At 47.2% G+C, this 20,657-nt stretch overlaps 1 protein-coding gene across 4 annotated transcripts in view; it reads right to left on the bottom strand.

Moving 5' to 3' along the window:
• Nucleotides 1–17,530, bottom strand: part of LOC137305512 (AP-2 complex subunit alpha-2-like) — a 54,564-nt gene extending 37,034 nt beyond the window's left edge. For 3 of the 4 annotated variants that reach the window (XM_067974365.1, XM_067974367.1, XM_067974366.1), the window contains exons 1-7: nt 17,300–17,530; nt 9,252–9,320; nt 5,710–5,852; nt 4,229–4,422; nt 3,299–3,428; nt 2,175–2,276; nt 1,806–1,914 (exon numbers count right to left, since the gene is read on the bottom strand). In XM_067974365.1, coding sequence (XP_067830466.1) covers nt 1,806–1,914; nt 2,175–2,276; nt 3,299–3,428; nt 4,229–4,422; nt 5,710–5,852; nt 9,252–9,320; nt 17,300–17,366 — 814 coding nt within the window. In that variant the 5' untranslated portion in view covers nt 17,367–17,530. The remainder of the gene's footprint in view (nt 1–1,805; nt 1,915–2,174; nt 2,277–3,298; nt 3,429–4,228; nt 4,423–5,709; nt 5,853–9,251; nt 9,321–17,299) is intronic. The other variant, XM_067974368.1, reaches the window with a different exon arrangement.
• Nucleotides 17,531–20,657: the final 3,127 nt, after the last annotated feature.

Here is a 20,657-nt window from a genome sequence, read left to right as displayed (position 1 = left end):
AGGATTTTGACCCAGCGATGAAGAAGGAACGGTGATATATTTCCAAGTCGGGATGGTTTGTGACTTGAAGGGGAATGTGCAGGTGGTGTTGTTCCCATGTGCCTGCTGCCCTTGTCCATCTAGGTGGTAGAGGTTGCAGGTTTGGGAAGTGCTGCCGAAGAAGCCTTGGCGAGTTGCTGCAGTGCATCCTGTGGATGGTACACACTGCAGCCATGGTGCACTGGTGGTGGAGGGAGTGAATGCTTAGGGTGGCGGATGGGGTGCCAATCAAGCGGCCTGCTTTGTCCTGGATGGTGTCGAGCTTCGAGTGTTGTTGGAGCTGCACTCGTCCGGGCAAGTGGAGAGTATTCCATCACACTCCGGACTTGTGCCTTGTAGATGATGGAAAGGCTTTGGGAAGTCAGTAGGTGAGTCACTCACCGCAGAATACCCAGCCTCTGACCTGCTCTTGTAGCCACAGTATTCACACCCTGTTTAGTTTCTGGTCAATGGTGACTCCCAGGATGTTGATGGTGGGGGACTCGGTGATGGTAATGCCGTTGAATGTCAAGGGAAGGTGGTTAGACACACTCATCAGCCCAAGCCTGGATGTTGTCCAGGTCTTGCTGCATGCGGACACAGACTGCTTCATTATCTAAGGGGTTGCGAATGGAACTGAACACTATGCAATCATCAGCGAACATCCCCATTTCTGACCTTATGATGGAGGGAAGGTCATTAATGAAGCAGCTGAATATAGTTGAGCCTAGGGCACTGCCCCGAGGAACTCCTGCAGCGATGTCCTGGGGCTGAGATGATTGGCCTCCAACAACCACTACCATCTTCCTTTGTGCTAAGTATGACTCCAGCCACTAGAAAGTTTTCCCCCCCGATTCCCATTGACTTCAATTTTACTAGGGCTCCTTGATGCCACACTCTGTCAAATGCTGCCTTGATGTCAAGGGCAGTCACTCTCACCTCACCTCTGGAATTCAGCTCTTTTGTCCATGTTTGGACCAAGGCTGTAATGAGATCTGGAGCCGACACCTTCCATCACTTTGCTGATAATTGAGAGTAGACTGATGGGCCGGTAATTGGCCGGATTGGATTTATCCTGCTTCTTGTGGACAGGACATACCTGGGCAATTTTCCACTTTGTCAAATAAATGCCAGTGTTGTAGCTGTACTGGAACAGTTTGGCTAGAGGCTTGGCTAGTTCTGGGACACAAGTCTTCAGCATCGCAGCTGGGATGTTGTCAAGGCCCATAGCCGTTGCTGTATCCAGTGCACTCAGCCGTTTCTTGATATCACGTGGAGTGAATCGAATTGGCTGAAGACTGACTTCTGTGATGGTGGGGATCTCGGGAGGAGGCTGAGTTGGATTATCCATACGGCACTTCTGGCTGAAGATGGTTGCGAACGCTTCAGCCTTGTCTTTTGCACTCACGTGCTGGGCTCTGCGATCATTGAGGATGGGAGATGTTCACGGAGCCTCCTCCTCCCGTTAGTTGTTTAATTGTCCACCACCATTCCCAACGGGATGTGACAGGACTGCAGAGCTTTGATCTGATTTGTTGGTTGTGGGATCGCTTAGCTTTGTCTATAGCATGCTGCTTCCGCTGTTTAGCATGCTTGTAGCTTCACCAGGTTGGCACCTCATTTTTAGGTACGCCTGGTGGTGCTCCTGGCATGCTCTTCTACGCTCCTCAGTCAACGTTATGTCAACTGTCATTATGTAATTGCAGGCTCTAGCCTTTAGGTGGCTCTGTGGAGAGTGTTTCTGAAGTCTCTTGCGACTCCAATGCCACAAAAACACACACACTTACCAGGTGGAGGATAGCACTGCAGGAGTCGTAGCAGCTTGACAGAAAGCCAGGGTGCTGGAACGAAGTAATATGTGTAATCCTGCAGGTCAGTGGAGGCTGATGACACAATCTGCAACAGCCAAGAAATAAGAACCATTCAAACTATTGGTCAATTGTGAAGTAAGAGACACATCTGAGTGAGGCCGGAAAAGGCTTGCTGCAACACCTACATTCATCTGCACGTCTAGATTTTGATGTGAATTTTGATTCCTTCTGAGCAGGAAACATGCGAACCCACAGCAAAAAGACCGTTTAACAGCAATCGATTGAGTACACAAAATGGAGGACAAGTTTCAGCGCTAGAAACTGAGGGTCCGCAAGACTACCTACCCGACTAAGTCTGGAAACGGCCAACGAGACACACGTCTTGAATTCGTCGGGGTTCTTCTTGCTAAGACAAGTGATGAGACTGGTAGCAGCTGTCACCACGCCCTGCGATGAACCAGAAGAAGTGAAACATAATTACTGCATGCAGATGCTCCAAGACCATGCATATTTGCACCAAGTTACTTTAGGGGACCAAATCATATTTGAACGAATATGTTTTGGTGTTGTGCAGTACAGTTCTCATGTAACACTCAATTCATCAGCTCACATTGCTCCCACCACCAGTGACAGGCCTGTAATCAGTAGCACTTCACCCCAGCGACACACGTCCTTTGGATGAGACGTTAAACCCTGTATGCCTATTCCAGTAGTTCAGATGGACACTGAAGATCCCATGGCACTATTTGAAGATCGGAGTTGTGATGTTCTGACCAACATTCTTCCCTCAACTAACATCACAAAAAAAAAAATTAACTGGCCATTTGAGTCATTGCTGCTTGTGAGACCTTGATGTTTGCAAAATGGCCATCACGTTTGCCTACAGAATAACAATGGCTGCATTTTATTGCATGTGAAACACACTGGGATGTTCGCGAGAGATGGTAAGGCATTACATAAATACAAATTCATCCTTTCCATCTATCAGTATTCTCTCATCCAAGCTCAGAATAACAAGGCCTTTCATTGTACTGCTAGGTATTTTTCAAAGCTCAATAGGATGGCAGTTCCACCATCATGCTTTGCTGAAGTCCTGGTGACAACCCTGCTTCTGGTACCTTGCCCAAGTGGCCACTTTTCACTTGTGGGTCTAGATAGCGAGTGTTGGCAAATATTCCTTACGGCCATCGCAATCCATCCAAATTCGATCAGCAACCAATTCCAACATCCCACACATTCCAGCGCTGATCATAGGGATTGAGACCCATGGCCAATTTTATTCCTCCCTTCCATTGCCTAGAGTATTGAAGCCAACCGTAGCTTCTGAGTGAGATCAGCTAACTGACGAGGGAATGTATTTGGGACATTTCTGTTCGGTATGGACCTGTTCTATACTGGATAGAGAATTTACCAAATGAGCTAGAATTTATTTTTTCTTTTAAATTAAAAAAGACGATATATTTGTTTACCAGATGCTGGTCGTTGAGTAGATGCACCACCCGGGATGTCCACTCGCCCATGGGCACCAGATCTGGGGAAGTCTTGTAGAGACGCAGCAAACACAAGGCAGCACTCTGTTTCACACTGTCCATGGTATCGCTATCAACAAAACAACATCACCAACAAGTTCAATTGCAGAACTAAATCCTGGGGTTGGAGGTGCTGATTAACCGATAGCACTGAGGGAGAAAAGGAGGAAAATAACAATGCTGATTTTTTTTTTGAATGTAGGGTTTGGGTTCATCAAGTTGAAGGATCTTTACACTTGGAACAGAACACTTTCCATTTGGGGACTCATTGTCAGGGCAGGTACAGCACGGGTTAGACGGAGAGTAAAGCTCCCTCTACACTGTTCCATCAAACACTCCCAGGGCAGGTACAGCACGGGTTAGATACAGAGTAAAGCTCCCTCTACACTGTTCCATCAAACACTCCCAGGGCAGGTACAGCACGGGTTAGATACAGAGTAAAGCTCCCTCTACACTGTCCCATCAAACACTCCCAGGGCAGGTACAGCACGAGTTAGACGGAGAGTAAAGCTCCCTCTACACTGTTCCATCAAACACTCCCAGGGCAGGTAAAGCACTGGTTTAACAGAGTAAAGCTTCACCCATTTTTCCCCAACATTGTGTCTTAGCCCCGAGCTCAGAGGAACCCCCTGCTGCATTAATGTGCCACTTTCCCATTTCTCACACCCTCTTGTCTGTCTTGAGCAAGAATGCCAATTATAAAATTGAAGTGGGGGGGGGGGGGGGGGAATTGTTTTTCTGCTGCTCATTCCCAGTAGGAAATTAGACTGCCCTACCTCATGTTCTATAGAACCTCAACAGTCTGTTGACACAAAATACTATCATAAAAAGTGGCAATCACAGACAGCAGTTGGATGAAGACGCACATACCCAGCCACCAGGATTTTGGGAATCTCCGAAGCAAAGGCCTCTGCCATTTCCCTGCTGCCGACGTTTGCAATGCAGTGCAGAGCGAGACACATGAAGATGGGGTTGCGGCTGGCCAGGTCGTTCTTGATGGCGTTGTTAATCAGACGGATCAGCTCACTGTTCGAGTTCACCAGCACCGAGATGAAAAGATAACCCTGAGAATGTAGAACACACGTCTGAACCTGAACTTCCGAAGGATGTTGCGGGTACAAAGAGACAGTCTTAGTAGACTTGATACTCAACACGTCCAACCAATGCAGAGCAGCAAAATGTTTAACTATACAACCCTAACAGTAGAATACAAGTCAGAGGAAGTCATGATTAACCTGCTCAGAGCTCAAGTTAGACCACACCTCGAGTACAGTGTCCAGTTCTGGTCACCGAGACCCAAAAGGAGATATTCAACTGCTGGAGGCAGCAGAGAAAAGTGCCACGAGGCTGATCCCCGGTGTCACTGGTCTGAGTTACGAGGGGAAAAAAGTGGACACTTGAGTTTTTCAGATTGGAAAGGAGGTGTTGAGACAGTTGATCTTAGAGGTCACTAAGACAGTAAACGCTATGGAAAAGGTAAATCTGGAATATTACTTTATATTAAATTGTGAGAGTGGGACAACTGGAGACAGGATCAAAGAGTGAAAGATAAACGTACAAACAATGGCGGACAGGAAAAGACCCTCTGATCCATCCAGTCTTTCCCACACAACAGACTCCGCACCCCACCTGAAGCCATGTAGGACTGATATCAGGCAGTTATCCGTCACACAAAGTGATCAACACTGGGAATGGACTCAATAGAGTAGGAGAGATGAAAACCCTGGAATCATTTAAGAAAAGTGGCTCTCCCCACTGTCCTGGCCAATATTTAGCTCTCAACCAAGATCACTAAAACGGATCATCTGGTTATTATCTCATTTCTGTTTGTGGGATCTTGCTGTGCACAATTTGGCTGCCACTTTTCCCTGCATTACAATAATGACTACACTTCAAAAGTACTTCATTGGCTGTAAAGTGCTTTGGGAAGTTCTGAGGTTGTGAAAGACACCGTAGAAATGCAATTTCTTTCGAAAGTCTACGTACGCAGCTTTCGGAGAAGAACAGGATCAGGCTCGACTGTGATGCCCCTTTGGCCCTCGCTGTCTTAAGCTGTCATTAAGGAATGGTTGCTTTGGTGAGGCAACCATCCAAAATCTGCAGCCAGATTTGTGAGACAATTGCTAATCATAAATCTTGCTCAATGCAGTCTCAAGCTTCCTGCCCATCACAGTGTGCACACCCAACCTGAAGATAATTGGTTTACAAGAGGAACCGATTTGATCTTAACAGGGAGTCAGCACCACGCAGTTCTTTAGCAGGCCATTAGTTTTCTAAAGTTCCGCCCATTCCCTCAGCAACACGTGCACCACAACCGCCTCCCAGTTCTGATCCGGAGCATAAATACTCACAATCTGCTTCTCAGTGTACTTATTGGAACTCAGCAGGTTGACCGCCTCCATGTGGCCAAAGTCAATGTCATGGCCAAGCAGGAAGATGAAGAGCAGCTTGCAGACATACTTCTTCTTACTGTAACCATCCAGCGCCTTGTCTCCTGCAGCAGGGAGAATTTCATAGAATTACACAGAAACAGGCCATTCGGCCCAACTGGTCTGTGCTGGTGTTTATGCTCCACCCGAGCATCCTCTCACCCCTCTTCATCTAATCCTATCAGCATATCCTTCTATTCCTTTCTCTCTCATGTACTTATCCAGCTTCCCCTTAAATGCATCTATGCTATTGGCCTCAACCACTCCTTGTGATACCAAGCTCCACATTCTAAGCACTCTTTACCCAAAGAAGTTTCTCCTGAATTCCTTATTGGATTTATTAGTGACTATCTTATATTTATGGCTCCTAGTTCTGGACTCATAAATTCCAACCTCATTCTAAGACACTGCGCAGGGTAACACTGAGCAGGGTAACACTGAGCAGGGTAACACTGAGCAGGGTAACACTGAGCAGGGTAACACTGAGCAGGGTAACACTGAGCAGGGTAACACTGAGCAGGGTAACACTGAGCAGGGTAACACTGAGCAGGGTAACACTGAGCAGGGTAACACTGAGCAGGGTAACACTGAGCAGGGTAACACTGAGCAGGGTAACACTGAGCAGGGTAACACTGAGCAGGGTAACACTGAGCAGGGTAACACTGAGCAGGGTAACACTGAGCCACACAACACAACAACTTGAATTTATACAGCACCTTTAATGTAGTAAAAGGTCCCAAGGCGCTTCACAGGAGCATAAACAGACAAAATTTGACACCAAGCCAATGGAAATCGTAGATGCGCAAGAGGCCAGAATGGGAGGAATGCAGAGATCGCGGAGGGTTGTAGGGCTGGAGGAGATTACAAAGATAGGGAGGGGCAAGGGCCATGGAGGAATCTGAACACAAGGATGAGAATTTTAAATTCGAGGCGTTGCCGGACTGGGAGCCAACGTAGGTCAGCGATCACAGGGGGTGATGGGTGAACGGGACTTGGTTCTGAAGCTCGACTCCCAGTCTGTGTTGACTGAGGTAGGGGTTCCATAATTGGCCATAGTGTTCCTGGAATTGGGGGGGGGGGGGGGGGGGAAAGAAAGAGTAAAATCAGCCAGTTCCTGATCTCTATTCGGTAACCTCCGCTGAAAAATGTGTATGTGTGGGCATCAGGTGAGAATAAGATCAAGCTCGTTTATGATTCTTTCCACAGTCGAACAATCTGCCAACATCTGCTGCCTAGGTTCACAAATGAAGAATGGTCATTTAGACAGGCACCAGGAGGGCCTCCAGCACCTATGGAGGTGGCATCTACAGCAGGGAGGGGAGGGAAGGAAATGGGACCAATGCTTATCCCGGTTATTTCTAAACTATCCCCTTCACACCCTCCCCACCCCAGTACTGAGATGAGGCTCCAGACATAGTGCTGCCTTGTGTGTATTTCTCTCTCTTGGGAGAGAAGAAAAAAAACAGCTGATTCATGGCTGCAACAGGAAGCCAGGATGTGCCAAGGGAAATAGCTGCTTTCTCTCAGTCCCGTGTGCTGACTGTATTTTGACCTTAGGAGGCAGGGGGGGAAAAACACACACACACACTTTAGGATCAAGAGGAAAATAAAAATTGTGCTGACCCAATGTGTTTGGAGGAGAGTGGCAGTCTCACACTGATGAGGAAACTGCAACAGTTATGCACAAATACCACTGCAGCAACCAGGCAAAAAGAACCCAGTTCCTTTTTTTCAATGTTTTAAACACTTGGTGCAATTATATTTCCCAATTTGGGGTTCCTGCTAATCCTTTGCCCCAACACTTGCATGATACTGAAATCTCTTCTCTCCCCTCAAACAGCAATAGGTAGGAAGTGCAGAAAAAAACTCAAGCTGCCTCTACTATTTTTTTATTTAAAAAAGCAATGTTCAAAATGTATTTCAGATTTTCTACTTTTCTCAGGTTACCGCTCCACCCTTGAAGACAGTGATTCGTGCCACAGTACACCTCTGCAGGTGCAAGCAGCCCCCTTCAAACTCGGTCATTCTCCACTGGCAGACTATTCTACCGTGGAGTTCTATACTCAATGCCCATGCAATTGCATTTTCCAGTAGGATCAGGTGATAGAACCCGGACAATTTATCCCCCATCAGGGACACCGAGACCAACTGTATCACCCCAACTGTTAACCTGCCAGAGATCAGTTGAGTCAGTACAGAGTAGGGAACAGAAAACGCTGGAAATACTCAGCAAGTCAGGCAGCATCCATGGCGAAAGAAACAGAATTACCGTTTCAGGTCGATGACCCTTCGCCTGTTCTGATGAATGCAATGTAGACACTATCTTTGAAGCAAACAGGTTTAGACACGATATCTGGCGAGGCTGTGGAGGGAACAAGGGTGTAATTGCACACACACCAACGCAAGAAATTCAAGCTTCACACACCCAACTCAGTGCACTCATTTTGGTTATAAAAAAACCCAGTTCCTTTTTTTTTAATGTTTTAAACACTCGGTGCAATTATATTTCCCAATTTGGGGTTCCTGCTAATCCTTTGCCCCAACACATGCATGAGACTGAAATCTCTTCTCTCTCCTCAAACAGCAATAGGTCGGAAGTGCAGAAAAAAACACTCAAGCTGCCTCTGCTATTTTGATGCGTTTCACAGAATTACATAGAATGTACAGCACAGAAACAGGCCATTCGACCCAACTGGTCTATATCAGAGCTCATGCTCCACAAAAGTCTCCTCGCACCCCTCTTCACCTAACCTTATCAGCATAACCTCCTATTCCTTTCTTCCTCGTGTTTAACTAGCTTCCCCTTAAATGGATCTATGCTATTCGCCTCAACCACTTCTTGCGGTAGCGAATTCCACTCCAGGAAATAAACTCAGCCCCGCGTTTTTTTTTAAAACGAGTTTGCGCCTCTCTTTTTTTTTGAACATGGTGCTCATTCCTTACATTCCCCAGGCATCGCTAAGCTCTGTAAAGGCCTCCTCACACCACACGGTGTTTCCCAAACAAGAGTTCAACCCGAGTGCCTATCAGCTCTAATCACAAGGTAATGGGAGATGCACAAATGCGAACAGGGTGTCTCACCAAGTCCTCTGTGTTTGGAGGAAGGGGCAGGGGGGATGTAGGGAGAGAAAAGTAGCGAATAGCCTCCATCTACTAGCTCCCCAGATAGCATGATCGCAAACACTGCGCGGGGAAAGACTGCAAGGTACATTGTCCACAGACTGCTCATTGTGGCCGGTGTCTTTTGCATTATTTTATCATTCTCCCCAGTTTTATGCCCTTCATTGTCCATCAGGCCCGCATCCCCTGTACAGGCCAGGGACCCACCACACACACGTTTTGTCAATGCTGCTTCTGTGGGTAGCTAGGTGGGTGGTGCTTGCCAGGCCTGCAGTCCGTCATCAAAATCCACCCCCCCTCCCAACCCCCCAGCACCAGCTCTGTCAGCAAACGGATACACGTACCTTTGAACTTTGATCGGATGTTTGCCAGCTCTTTGTTTATTCGTTTAATTTCTGCTTCTTTGCTTTTGCCTGAAAAAAGAAAAAAAAAAGAGGGATTTCAGCAATATGGAGGGATTAGAGAAGCTGGGATCGTTCTCCGAAGGGCAGAGCGGGTTACGGGGAGGTTTAGAGGAGGTGTTCAAAGTTCTATGGGATTTTGATAGAGTAAATAAGGAGAACTGTTTCCACCGGCAGTAACCAGAGGACACGGAATTAAGGTAATTGGTAAAAGAACCAGGGGAAGATGAGGAGAAATATTTTTTACACAGCAAGTTGTTATGATCTGGAATATACTGCCCAAGACGTAGAAAGAATGATTTCGACACTGCAAATACTTCCAAGCTCCAGAATCCTGATGCGGACATTGTTTGGGCCGTCTCGAGCCGGTGCCCAATGGGGAGCAGGTGTACACCATATGCTGCCCCGAATCAAAATCAAACATTAATAGGCAACTACACTTAGAGCATGGCTTGTGTGGGGAAAGGAAAAATACTACACTGGTGCAGTTGGGTGTTACCATCTGAGGCCACAGATGAGGCACATCAAGTGGCGGGGGGGGCTGCGGGGAAAGGGAACTTTAAAAGGCGCGCTAAACCCGACCCAAAAATGCTCGGTGTTGACGCTGGCTGATAGATTAGGAAAAAAATGTTCCATTCCCCTCACTGTCACGAATCAATAATTTGCAACAAAATAAATTAAACTGTGCTTATTCCATCCATCTCAATGTGACATTCACTCAAATCCTGAAAGTGGATTTGAATACAGGGCAAAAAAAATGTGTTTTTTTTAAATTACGGAGAAAAGTAGATGAAGAGCCAGGGCCCTCGGTGCAAAACACCAAGGCTAGAAAAAACAAGAGGAGAAAAGATTAGGTAAATCAGGAAATTGTGATTAAGTAACACCAAGTTTTCAAACAGAAACTGTAGGTATACTTGAAAAGGAGAAATTTGCAGGGTTATGGGCAAAAAGCAGGGGGAGTTGGACTAATTGGATAGCTCTTTCAAAGAGCTGGCACAGGCACGATGGACCGAATGGCCTCTTTCTGTGCTATTATGAAGTTCGGATTTTAAAACCCAACCCTAGACTACGTGCTCCAATCAACTCTATGACATGAGCACATAATCTAGACTGACACTTCACTGCAGAAATAAAGGAATGCTGCATTGTCAGAGGTGCCGTCTTTCGGATGAGATGTTAAACTAAGGCCCCGTCTGCCTGTTCAGGAGGATGTAAAAGATCCCACAGCACTACTGGGAGCGCAGGAAGTTTTCCTGACATCCTGACCAACATTCTTCCCTTCAGCAACACCACCAAAAACACATGAACTGGTTATTCATCTTATTTGCTGTTTGTGGGACCACATGTGTGCAAACTGACATGCTGCATGAACCTGCAAAACAACAGTAACTGCATTTCGGAGCAGTGGCTATAAAACACTTGGGCTGTTCGTTCTTTTTACTTAAAAGCCTATAGATTGTAGGAGGAAGGAAAAACAAAGGGAGATAAGGGATTTCACAGTTTTGAAGTTCTAAGTATGCAAGCATTACCACAGGATTTTGGCACAATGAGTCACGATTTCAACACAGTGAGGGTACAGGGAGAAGGAAGTCTGCGCAGAATGGCATTTTTTACAGCTTTGGACGAATGAGGGGAAAACTCAGAGTTAGTGGCTAATGGCAAAAGAACCAGAGGCGACATGAGGAAAAACATTTTTACGCAGCAAGCTGTTAGGATCTGGAATGCGCTGCCTGAAAGGGCGGTGGAAGCAGATTCAATAATAACTTTTAAAAGGAATTGGATAAATACTTGAAGGGGAAAAATTCGCAGAGCTTTGAGGAAAGAGAGGGGAATGGGGCTAATTGGATAGCTCTTTCAAAGAGCCAGCACGGGCGCAGTGGGCCGAATGGTCTCCTTCTGTGCTGTATCCGTCCATGATTCTATGATTCTAGTCGTTCTGCTTGAATACACAACAGCTCTTCCGCAGAAAGTTAAAACAATCTGCACAAAACAGATGCTAACAGGCAATCTGAGCAGAGGGGCTTTTAGAAGGAAGGAAATTCCAGTGTCCTAGATAACAGAACCGTTTGACACTGACTTTCCAGAAGGAATGACTTGCAATTATTTAGCATCTTATCACACCTTGCAGAAATTTCTCAAAAGTGTTTCATATACAATGAATTACTTTGTAGTAATTCACTTATGTAGGCAAGAGCTTCAAGCATTTCCATACAGCAAGATCTCACAATGAGATAAATGGCCAGTTCATCACTGGTCAGGACACAGGGTAATCCCCCTGCTCTTCTCCAAATAGTGCTGCTGGATCTTCAATGTCTACATGGACCAATGGAACAGGTAGACAGGTCTTCAGTTTGACACTGCATCCAAAGAGTGACGCCATGTAGCACTCCTTCAATGCTTCACTGGAGTCTCAGCCTTGATTACGAGCTCAAACTTCTGGCTTAACATACACTAAAGACAAAGTGATATTTTAATATACTTTGTGTATTCAAATGAAATTGAGAGATTTATTATGCATTGAAAATAGTGTGTTAGCTTCCCCAATGACCAGCTGGGCAAAGGCATTGCACAGTGTGGCAAAGACCAGAGGGTCCCAGGTTTGATCCCTGATCTGAGCTAGTGTGATAACAAACAAATAGCTCAAAATATTGAAGCTTAACAAAATGATGCCCTCCACGATGCCTTAGGATAATAAACTGAACCTTTCCCATCAGAAGGCCCAGGTTCAGTCCCCAGTGCTGAATTAGATCTCAGCTAGGGTGGTGACAGAGGTGTTAGAAGTGGCCTCAGTGCTCCCTGGACTAGGGAGGTGAAAGTCAGCCATGGTCCTCAGTGCTCTCCAACTGGAAAGTGCACGTGTGGATGTTAGTTGGTGACGGGCTCTCACATTTGAAAGTCTGCCAACACTGCTGACCTGTGCTCAACCATGAAATGGGGCTCCAGAGAGCTGCTGTAGAACTATATCCCAGCATGAGTCAGCACCTTCAGGAAAGGAAGGGAGAAAAATGGAGAGAGGGGAATTCACACAAGTTAGAAGTTATTAACCTTATTTTCTAAAGCATGTATTTTTTTTCTCCTGATCTGGCAGCCATCCCATCAAGCACCGAACCCCCGACCTCAACAACCTTTCATTCCCCCACCCCCACCAAGCTTTCATATCAAGTCAGTTTAATCTCAACATCCTCCTCCACCCACACAGCTGTAGGAACAGGGGTAGGCCATTCAGCCCCTCGGGCCTGTTCTGTCAAGGTTGTATGTCATGCCCATCCCCAGAATAGCAGTCACACTCCGCACTCTGGAAATACTTAAGATAGTAAGCCCGCGACACGTCCAAACGCCATCCCCTGTGTCTTTGAACCCCAGGAGCAGCGAAGCTTTCAATTCCATCAACAGCAGCAGCATCCAAACCAAACTCCTCCTCACCTCGTGTAAACATCTGTAACATTCAAAATCTTACGTCTACACACACTTCCTGTCTACAAAACCTTACTTCCTGTTGTCACATTTTTGTGTCAGCTTATTCCATTATAAATTCCTGCATCCACATTTATAGTGAAAACTGCCTATGTAAACTTGTCACACTGTAGTTACACCCTCCTGCCAGTGGTGACACTGTGGCACCTCAGCTTTGTATCACCATCTGCAGTGAAATGCCTCTGCTCCAACTAACTACTTCTCTGCTTTCCAAATTACTCTTAAATTTTCCAATGTAACTACAATTAATAATATAAATCCATATAAAATCAAGGACAGAATGGATCACTTTAAGATAGGAATGAATTCCGTCTACACACCATGGTCCAATTATCTCCCACCCTCTAACCCCACTAAACCTGAAAACTGTGCAACACTACTGGTGAACACATACAAAGAGTGTCTCTTGCTACTCCCTGAATATTCAATTTTAATCTAGATCTGTCACACTGGCTACTATTCCAACTTGTTCTTTCTTAGGGATCTCAAACCATGTAAGTCCTTACTCCCCTCAGTCTCTTCCTCCTTAAATTTTCAGGCTTTTAAAATCCAAGCTTGGTATCAACTAAAGGCTACTCGTATTCTCTCACATTTTTCGAGCTTAAAATCGGCTTTTGCCCATTACTGGGGTTGTCCAATAAGGTAAAAATTAAAGCTTCTCCATCTCATCAACACCCAAGCCATTCTCCTCCTCAGTTCCTCCCTTCCCTTCCAGGCTGAAGTGTCAACCGTGGCTCAGTGGTAGCACCCTCGCCTCTGAGTCAGAAGGTTGTGGGTTCAAGTCCTACTCCAGAGACTAGAGCACAAGATCTAGGCTAACACTTCAGTGCAGTACTGAGGGAGTGCTGCACTGTGGGAGGTGCCGTCTTTCGGATGAGACATTGAACCGAGGCCCCGTCTGCCCTCTCAGGTGGGCATAAAAATCCCATGGCACCATTTCTAAGAGCAGGGGGATTCTGGCCAATATTTATCCCTCAACCAACAACATGAAAGAAACAGATTTTCTGGTCATTAATCACCTTGCTGTTTTTGGGATCTTGCTGTGCACAACTTGGATGCCCACGTTTCCTACATTAAAACAGTGACTACACTTCAAAAGTACTTAATTGACTGTAAAGCACTTTGGGACATCCTGAGGTCGTAAAAGACACTGTAGAAATTAAAGTCTTTCTTTCTTCTTTACATGCCATTTTCCAAAGTAGTAATGTTTAGAGCTAATGCGGCCATTCTGCCTGTTCTCACAACTGTACAAAATGAGCTCCACCAGCTTAATAACAGGACCCAAAATAACTGGTCCGGCCTGATGTGACGTTGAGGTTTCAACAATGGATTCAGCCTGCGATCTGCAGTCTTTAATTACTGTTTTGATCAAAGATTTGGTTTTCTCCCCGGGAGCTCATTTTTCATCAATGCAAACTCTTGCAGCTGGGATTGTAATTATCAGTGGCTGGCCTACAAACACGCTGCACCGAATTCATAGGATATATGCTGTAATTGCCCAGTGAGTTTCAGGCTGCAGGTGGACCATCTGGAAGGGGAGGGAGGTGAAGAGGCTTAGAACTGCACACCACAGAAGGAGGCCATTTGGCCCATCTCACCTGCACTAGCTCTCTCAAACAGCTATCCATTTAAACCCAATCACTTCCCTTTTCCCATACCCTTCTATATTTTTCTTCTTTAAATATTTATCCACTTCACCTTTAAAAACTATTATGGACTGTTTCTGATGCCCTGAAGAGGTCAGCACTTCTATAGGACAGAGAGGGGAGGGAGCTAAATTGTATGTTTCAGCTCCCGTAATGGCCTAGCAGGTATAGGCACTACTCAACATGGCAATGAGCCATGCAGACCAGAACATCTCACATTCAACTCCCATTCTGTGGCAAGGTAGCTGAGCTCAGACAGGACACAGCTCAGAGACTACAACTGACCTTTGTGCTCCTAGTGTCCTTGTACACCAGTCGCTGAAAGCAAGCATTCAGGTGCAGCAAGCAGTTAGGAAGGCGAATGGTATGTTGGCCTTCATTGCAAGAGGATTTGAGTACAGGAGCAGGGATGTCTTACTGCAGTTATACAGGGCCTTGGTGAGACCACATCTGGAGTATTGTGTGCAGTTTTGGTCTCCTTATCTGGGGAAGGATGTCCTTGCCATGGAGGGAGTGCAACGAAGGTTTACCAGACTGATTCCTGGGATGGCAGGACTGACGTATGAGGAGAGGTTGGGTCGACTAGGCCTATATTCACTGGAGTTTAGAAGAATGAGAGGTGATCTCGTCGAAACATATAAAATTCTAACAGGACTAGACAGACGAGATGCAGGGAGGATGTTCCCGATGGCTGGGGAGTCCAGAACCAGGGGTCACAGTCTCAGGATACGGGGTATGCCATTTAGAACAGAGATGAAGAGAAATTTCTTCACTCAGAGGGTGGTGAATCTGGGGAATTCTCTACTACAGAAGGCAGTGGAGGCCAAGTCATTAGAGGTATTCAAGAAGGAGATGGATATATTTCTTAATGCTAAAGGGATCAAGGGATATGGGGAAAAAGCAGGAACAGGGTAATGAGTTAGACAATCAGCCATGATCATTTTGAATGGCGGAGCAGGCCCGAAGGGCCGAATGGCCTACTCTTGCTCCTGTTTTCTATGTTTCCTAATCCAGGAAGGGAGAGTTGTAATGCCACAATCGATCTGTGGGCTTGTGGTGGTGGTGATGGTGGGGGCAGTAAGGGCAGTCACAATGGAAGACAGGAAGGGAAAAGAGAGAAACTATCTGCTAGGTTTCGAGTCTCAATCACTCTCCAGTGACCCCCCACAATGGAAAGCGTACATGTGTGGCCATCAGATGAGATCATCTGGCTCAAATGCAATGCCCTCTACAGTTGAATAGTCCCTACACTCACTGTCTACATTTTCATATCCAGAATATTCACTCAATGAGATACCAGGGACTGGTGAAATGTAGACAAACAGTAGATCGGCACAGACTTACAGCTAAGAAAACAGCAAAAATTGAAGCCTTTCAAACCTAATGACCATTTAAAAAAACACATGGCAGGTCTGAGCAAACAAATCCCAAATGGCCTCTATTTAGCAATTTTGCTGAATGATAACATTAAAGCAGATAGTGGGATGTGCAAGTATCACTCCTGTCCAACATGGGCTGCTCTGCTGAGATTGGGATTGAGCTATAATGCTCGCCAGGGTGTGGAGAGAATTTCACGTTCACCTCTGCCCCGAGCTTTTTTTGTTAACCTGAACGCATTAAAAAAAAGGGCGAATTGTTTAATGATGATACATTGGGCAGGCCAACAAGTGTTGCTAGTCCTTTGTAATCCACTCCATTGCAAAATTAGTCTAGTACAGGTCTGAAACTGGGATCAGCAGAGATTAGCACAGAACTGGTGAAGTGTGCAGTCATTAACATTTGCCAGTGGTCTCGTAGCAGAGCTGTACTTGTGACCCTGCTGTTGGTGGTCAAGGTTCAACACCAATCAAGAGTATTGAGAAACTAGGAAATAGCGCAACCGGGAGCCTCTACAACAGATTGCAGGGGTTTGTAGTGCAGTAACCAGAGATTTCATGATGAATGAACTCTAGAACCACACAACCCCCTCACCAATTTTGTCTTACTGTAGTGCCAATCACCACACTGCATTAACCTGAATAATCAACCCCACCCAAGAGGACTAAATCCTATGCATTTACCCATCCGACAGACATTCCCCCTACATCAATCCACCTTTATGACACCTTCTTATTCCCCAATATATTCTGTCTACTGCGTTAACAGCAAACTCATTTTAAGCATAGGCAATCATTGCTGCATGTAATGCATTTGTCCGCCCCCCTCCCAGTCCTAGTTAATATTCTGGAGCTGTTGCAGTTTTGGGCAAGAGATACAAGGTACAAACACAGGATTAGATTATGCTGTTCCCAGTCGTAAGATGATCGTAGGAGAGGCAACGGGATTCGCTCCATCGCTTCCACCCCACCTCAGTGATTGCCCCGTTCGTTTTAAAATGGAAGTGCTCTGCCCACACACACACACAGCATTCCCACTCAGCCACCCACCCACCCCGCCTCGAGCAGAACCAGCAACCCCCTCACCACCTCAGGCCAGCGGGGCACAAACCACTGGGCAAAGCGTGGGGGTACCAACCCCACGCCCAAAATGGAGGCTGCCCCACCGTTACCCCGACGCGGCCGGCTCGACGCCCCCACACCCCCTCCTCCTCCTCCGCCATAAGGTCGTTGGGGCCGAAAGAAGCTTCCAGAACCGCGGCGACCGCGTCCGGGGGAGGGGGTCGACCGCGCTCCGTGCCGTTACCGTGGAACCCATGCCCCCCGCCCCTGAATTTAACTGCTTTTGACACAAAAATGGTGCATGCATTAAATTAATCAATTAATTAATTAATTAAAAGGCAAGGGCCTGATCAATATTAAAAGGGGCCAATGAATTATAAATGGGCTGAAGGGCTTTTTTTTTCCCCTCCCTCCCAAATCTGCAGCCACTTACAGTTCCTAATGTCTGAGATAAACACCGCCAGCCCCCTCATCCCGTCCCCTTTCGACACCGCCGGCATCTTCTCGGTTAGCAAGTGTCGCCTCGACCAAGAGAAACGGACGAAGGAAAGCGGGCAAGCGGGAGGATCTCTTTACAATGAAAAAAAATTCAACACCAGGCCTCGACTGTCAACTGTGCGCCTGGATCAGCAGGCCGGAACTGGGCGGGATCTACGTGCCGCCCGCCCCCCCCACTCCTCCAGTCTTATTGGGCGCCGCGCGTGTCAATCACAGCTCCCTGCCGCGTGATTGCTCGGCAGGGATGTCAATTATGCAAACGCGCCAATTCCATTGGTCGACGGCGTGTCAATCAACGATGGGCAGGAAATTCACACCGCTCCGCATAGCGTGCCCACCCTAACCCTGCAGACCCATTGGTCGGAATACACGTCAATCAAAACTCGCTTCCATTTTACTGGTCAAGAGCGGCGTCAGTCACAGGCAGCTGCTGAATCTTATTGGCCGAAGGGGCGTCAGGTCCCGGTCGGTGGGCAGGACCCACTCGTACTTCGCAGAGTGATTGGTTCAAACCCTTGTCAGTCAAGGCGTTGGGTCCTCTGATTGGCTGGAATGATAACCGTCGGCTGGGCGGTTGCCGTGATCGCGGGAATGAGGCGGGAGGAAGCGGCCTCGCCGCCCAGTCACCGACCGAATTGCCAATTTGAGCAGAAAAAGTTAAACGTCGTTGTCAGTTTACAGAGGCGGCGGCAAGTAATGATCCCCGTCGCTATTAGTACCAAATCGAACTACTCGATTGGTTGACCAGTCGCTTGGCAGCGGATGTACCGCCTCCGCCCACCGATGATTCGTCCGCAAGCCTGCCAATAACCGGCGGTGATTGGTTGGAACGGCTGTCAATCAGGCGGCGGGGCTGCCAATCCCCGCCCCGGATTGCTCAGTGCCAATGGGAAGGCTGTAATTGGGCAGTAGGCAGGTTCTCGACACTGATTGGATGAAGAGGCTGCCCATTGATAAAGTGATCACTATTATTCCAAAGTGTCTTTGGGACGTCCTGAGGTGGTGAAAGGCGCTATATAAATGCAAATTCTTTCTCTCTATTTAACTGTGGAACGCACCACAGCCAAACAGACCCTGTTCTCACCTGACACACACTTTCCAACACTGGATGAGTAGAATGGGCCCATACTCTGTGGAGTTTGGAAGAATGAGAGGGGATCTCATTGAAACATATCAGATTCTGAGGGGGCTTCACAGGGTAGAGGCTGAGAGGCTGTTTCCCCCTGGCTGGAGAGTCTAGAACTCGGGGGCATAGTCTCAGGATAAGGGGTCGGCCATTCAAGACTGAGATGAGGAGGAATTTCTTCACTCGGGGTCGTGAATCTTTGGAATTCTCTACCCCAGAGGGCTGTGGATGCTCAGTCGTTGAGTACATTCAAGACTGAGATCGATAGATTTTTGGACCCTAAGGGAATCAAGGGATACGGGGATCGGGCGGGAAAGTGGAGTTGAGGTCGAAGATCAGCCATGATCTGATTGAATGGCGGTGCGGGCTCGAGGGGCCGAATGGCCGACTCCTGCTCCTATTTCTTATGTTAGGTCACTGGGTAGTGATGAAGAGCAGGAAGCCTGGGTGCCAAAGGTGTGATAACCCACTCTGCCTTCCAGGCCACCTGGCCAGCAGCTTCTTCACGCACTCGAGAGTCAGCGCAGAAACGATGCCAGTATTTTGGATTCCGAGCGTGGACCCCGGCCCGTCCCTTGTGCCCCTGTTGCAGTCTATTGACTTGCACTGGGAAACCTCTCATTGTCAATTCAATAATCAACCACCAGAGGTCACCATGCAGCACAAAGTAACCACAGCCGCAACATTGGCGGTCACCGTGCACGAATAATGACCACTGGCTCATTCACACACTTTGAGGTGAGCCATTACACAAATAACCCTTGCAACCACCTTTTTTGCCTTTGTAGTTAGTCACTGGACAGTCAGACTCTGGCACAGGGAGTTAACTCTTTCGCACAACCCCTTTCTAGTCCCGTTCACCCATCACCCCATGTGCTTGCTGATCTAAATTGGCACCCAGCAATGCCAAGATTTTTAAAATTCTCATCCTTGTGTTCAAATCCCTCCATGGCCTCACCCCCCTCCCCCCTATCTCTGTAACTTTCTCCAACCCTACAATCATCCTCTGAGTTCCTCCAATTCTGGCCTCTTGCTCATCCCCCATTTCCTTCGCTCCACCGTGCTTTCAGCTGCCTTGCCCTTAAGCTCTGGAATTCCCTCCCTAAACCTCTCCACCTCTCTCTCCTCCTTTAAGATGCTCCTTAAAATCTACCTCTTTGGTCACCTAACCTAATATCTCTTTACATGGCTTGGTGCCAAATGTTTCTCTGATAATGCTCCTGTGATATTTTACTATGTTAAAGGCGCAATATAAATGCAAGGTGGTCACGATGTGACAGCAGACAGCTTGTTCCCAAATGCTTAGCACAACATAGGTCAGTTACTGCCCGTAGCTTACGATTGACCAGTGGCACTGGCCCTTGCTCCGGATAGAACTCTGCGTTCCTCTAACCCTGGCCTCTCATGCATCCCCCACTCCCTTCGCCCTTTCACATCCGCCCGAGAGGGCAGACGGGAGCCTCAGTTTAACGTCTCATCCGTAAGATGGCACCTCCAACTCCCTCAGTACTGCACTGGGAGCGTCAGCCCGGATTCTGTACTCAAGTCTCTGGAGTGGGGCTTAGAACCCACGACCTCCTGACTCACAGGCAAGAGTCCTACCCACTGAGCCACAGCTGGCACTTAACAGACAAATTCTACTTCTGGGGAAATCACAGGGCTGTGTCACACAGAGGAGATGGTTAACAGTTAATACACCAGCATTACTGGTCAATAAACCTCACATTTTCTATTTTTGGTGTGGCAGAGGGAGGGGTGTCGTCGCTGGGGAAGTGAACACCTTTTCCAAACACATCCGATTGCATGATGTTTCCTGCAATTCATAGATAATTAAAAGAATGACATTGGTCCAGTACTTGGGTGGTACTATCCCTGTGCTTTTGTCCCCCTAAAATTGTCTGTTCGTGGCCTGACCCTGGGAACCTTCACATTTCCTTAATGGAATCTTTCACGGCAAGTTTAAAGCAGTCTCCCAGTCCAGCCCATCCACTGTCAGTATTAAGCCCTCCACCCCAGGTTAGAATGGCTAGATTCGGACTTATTCTCCCTTTTATTCTATCTCAACAATGCACCTCAGCTACAACCTCAAAAGAGTGTTACCTACTGCACCAGTGTGACCTTTGCCCTTAGTCTCTGAATGACACCGCCAATGTTGTATGTAAACCAA

Source organism: Heptranchias perlo, chromosome 40 (assembly GCF_035084215.1).
Source record: "Heptranchias perlo isolate sHepPer1 chromosome 40, sHepPer1.hap1, whole genome shotgun sequence".
Taxonomy (NCBI): domain Eukaryota; kingdom Metazoa; phylum Chordata; class Chondrichthyes; order Hexanchiformes; family Hexanchidae; genus Heptranchias; species Heptranchias perlo.
Note: the sequence above shows the minus strand (reverse complement) of the source record. Positions and strands in the feature narration are given on the sequence as shown.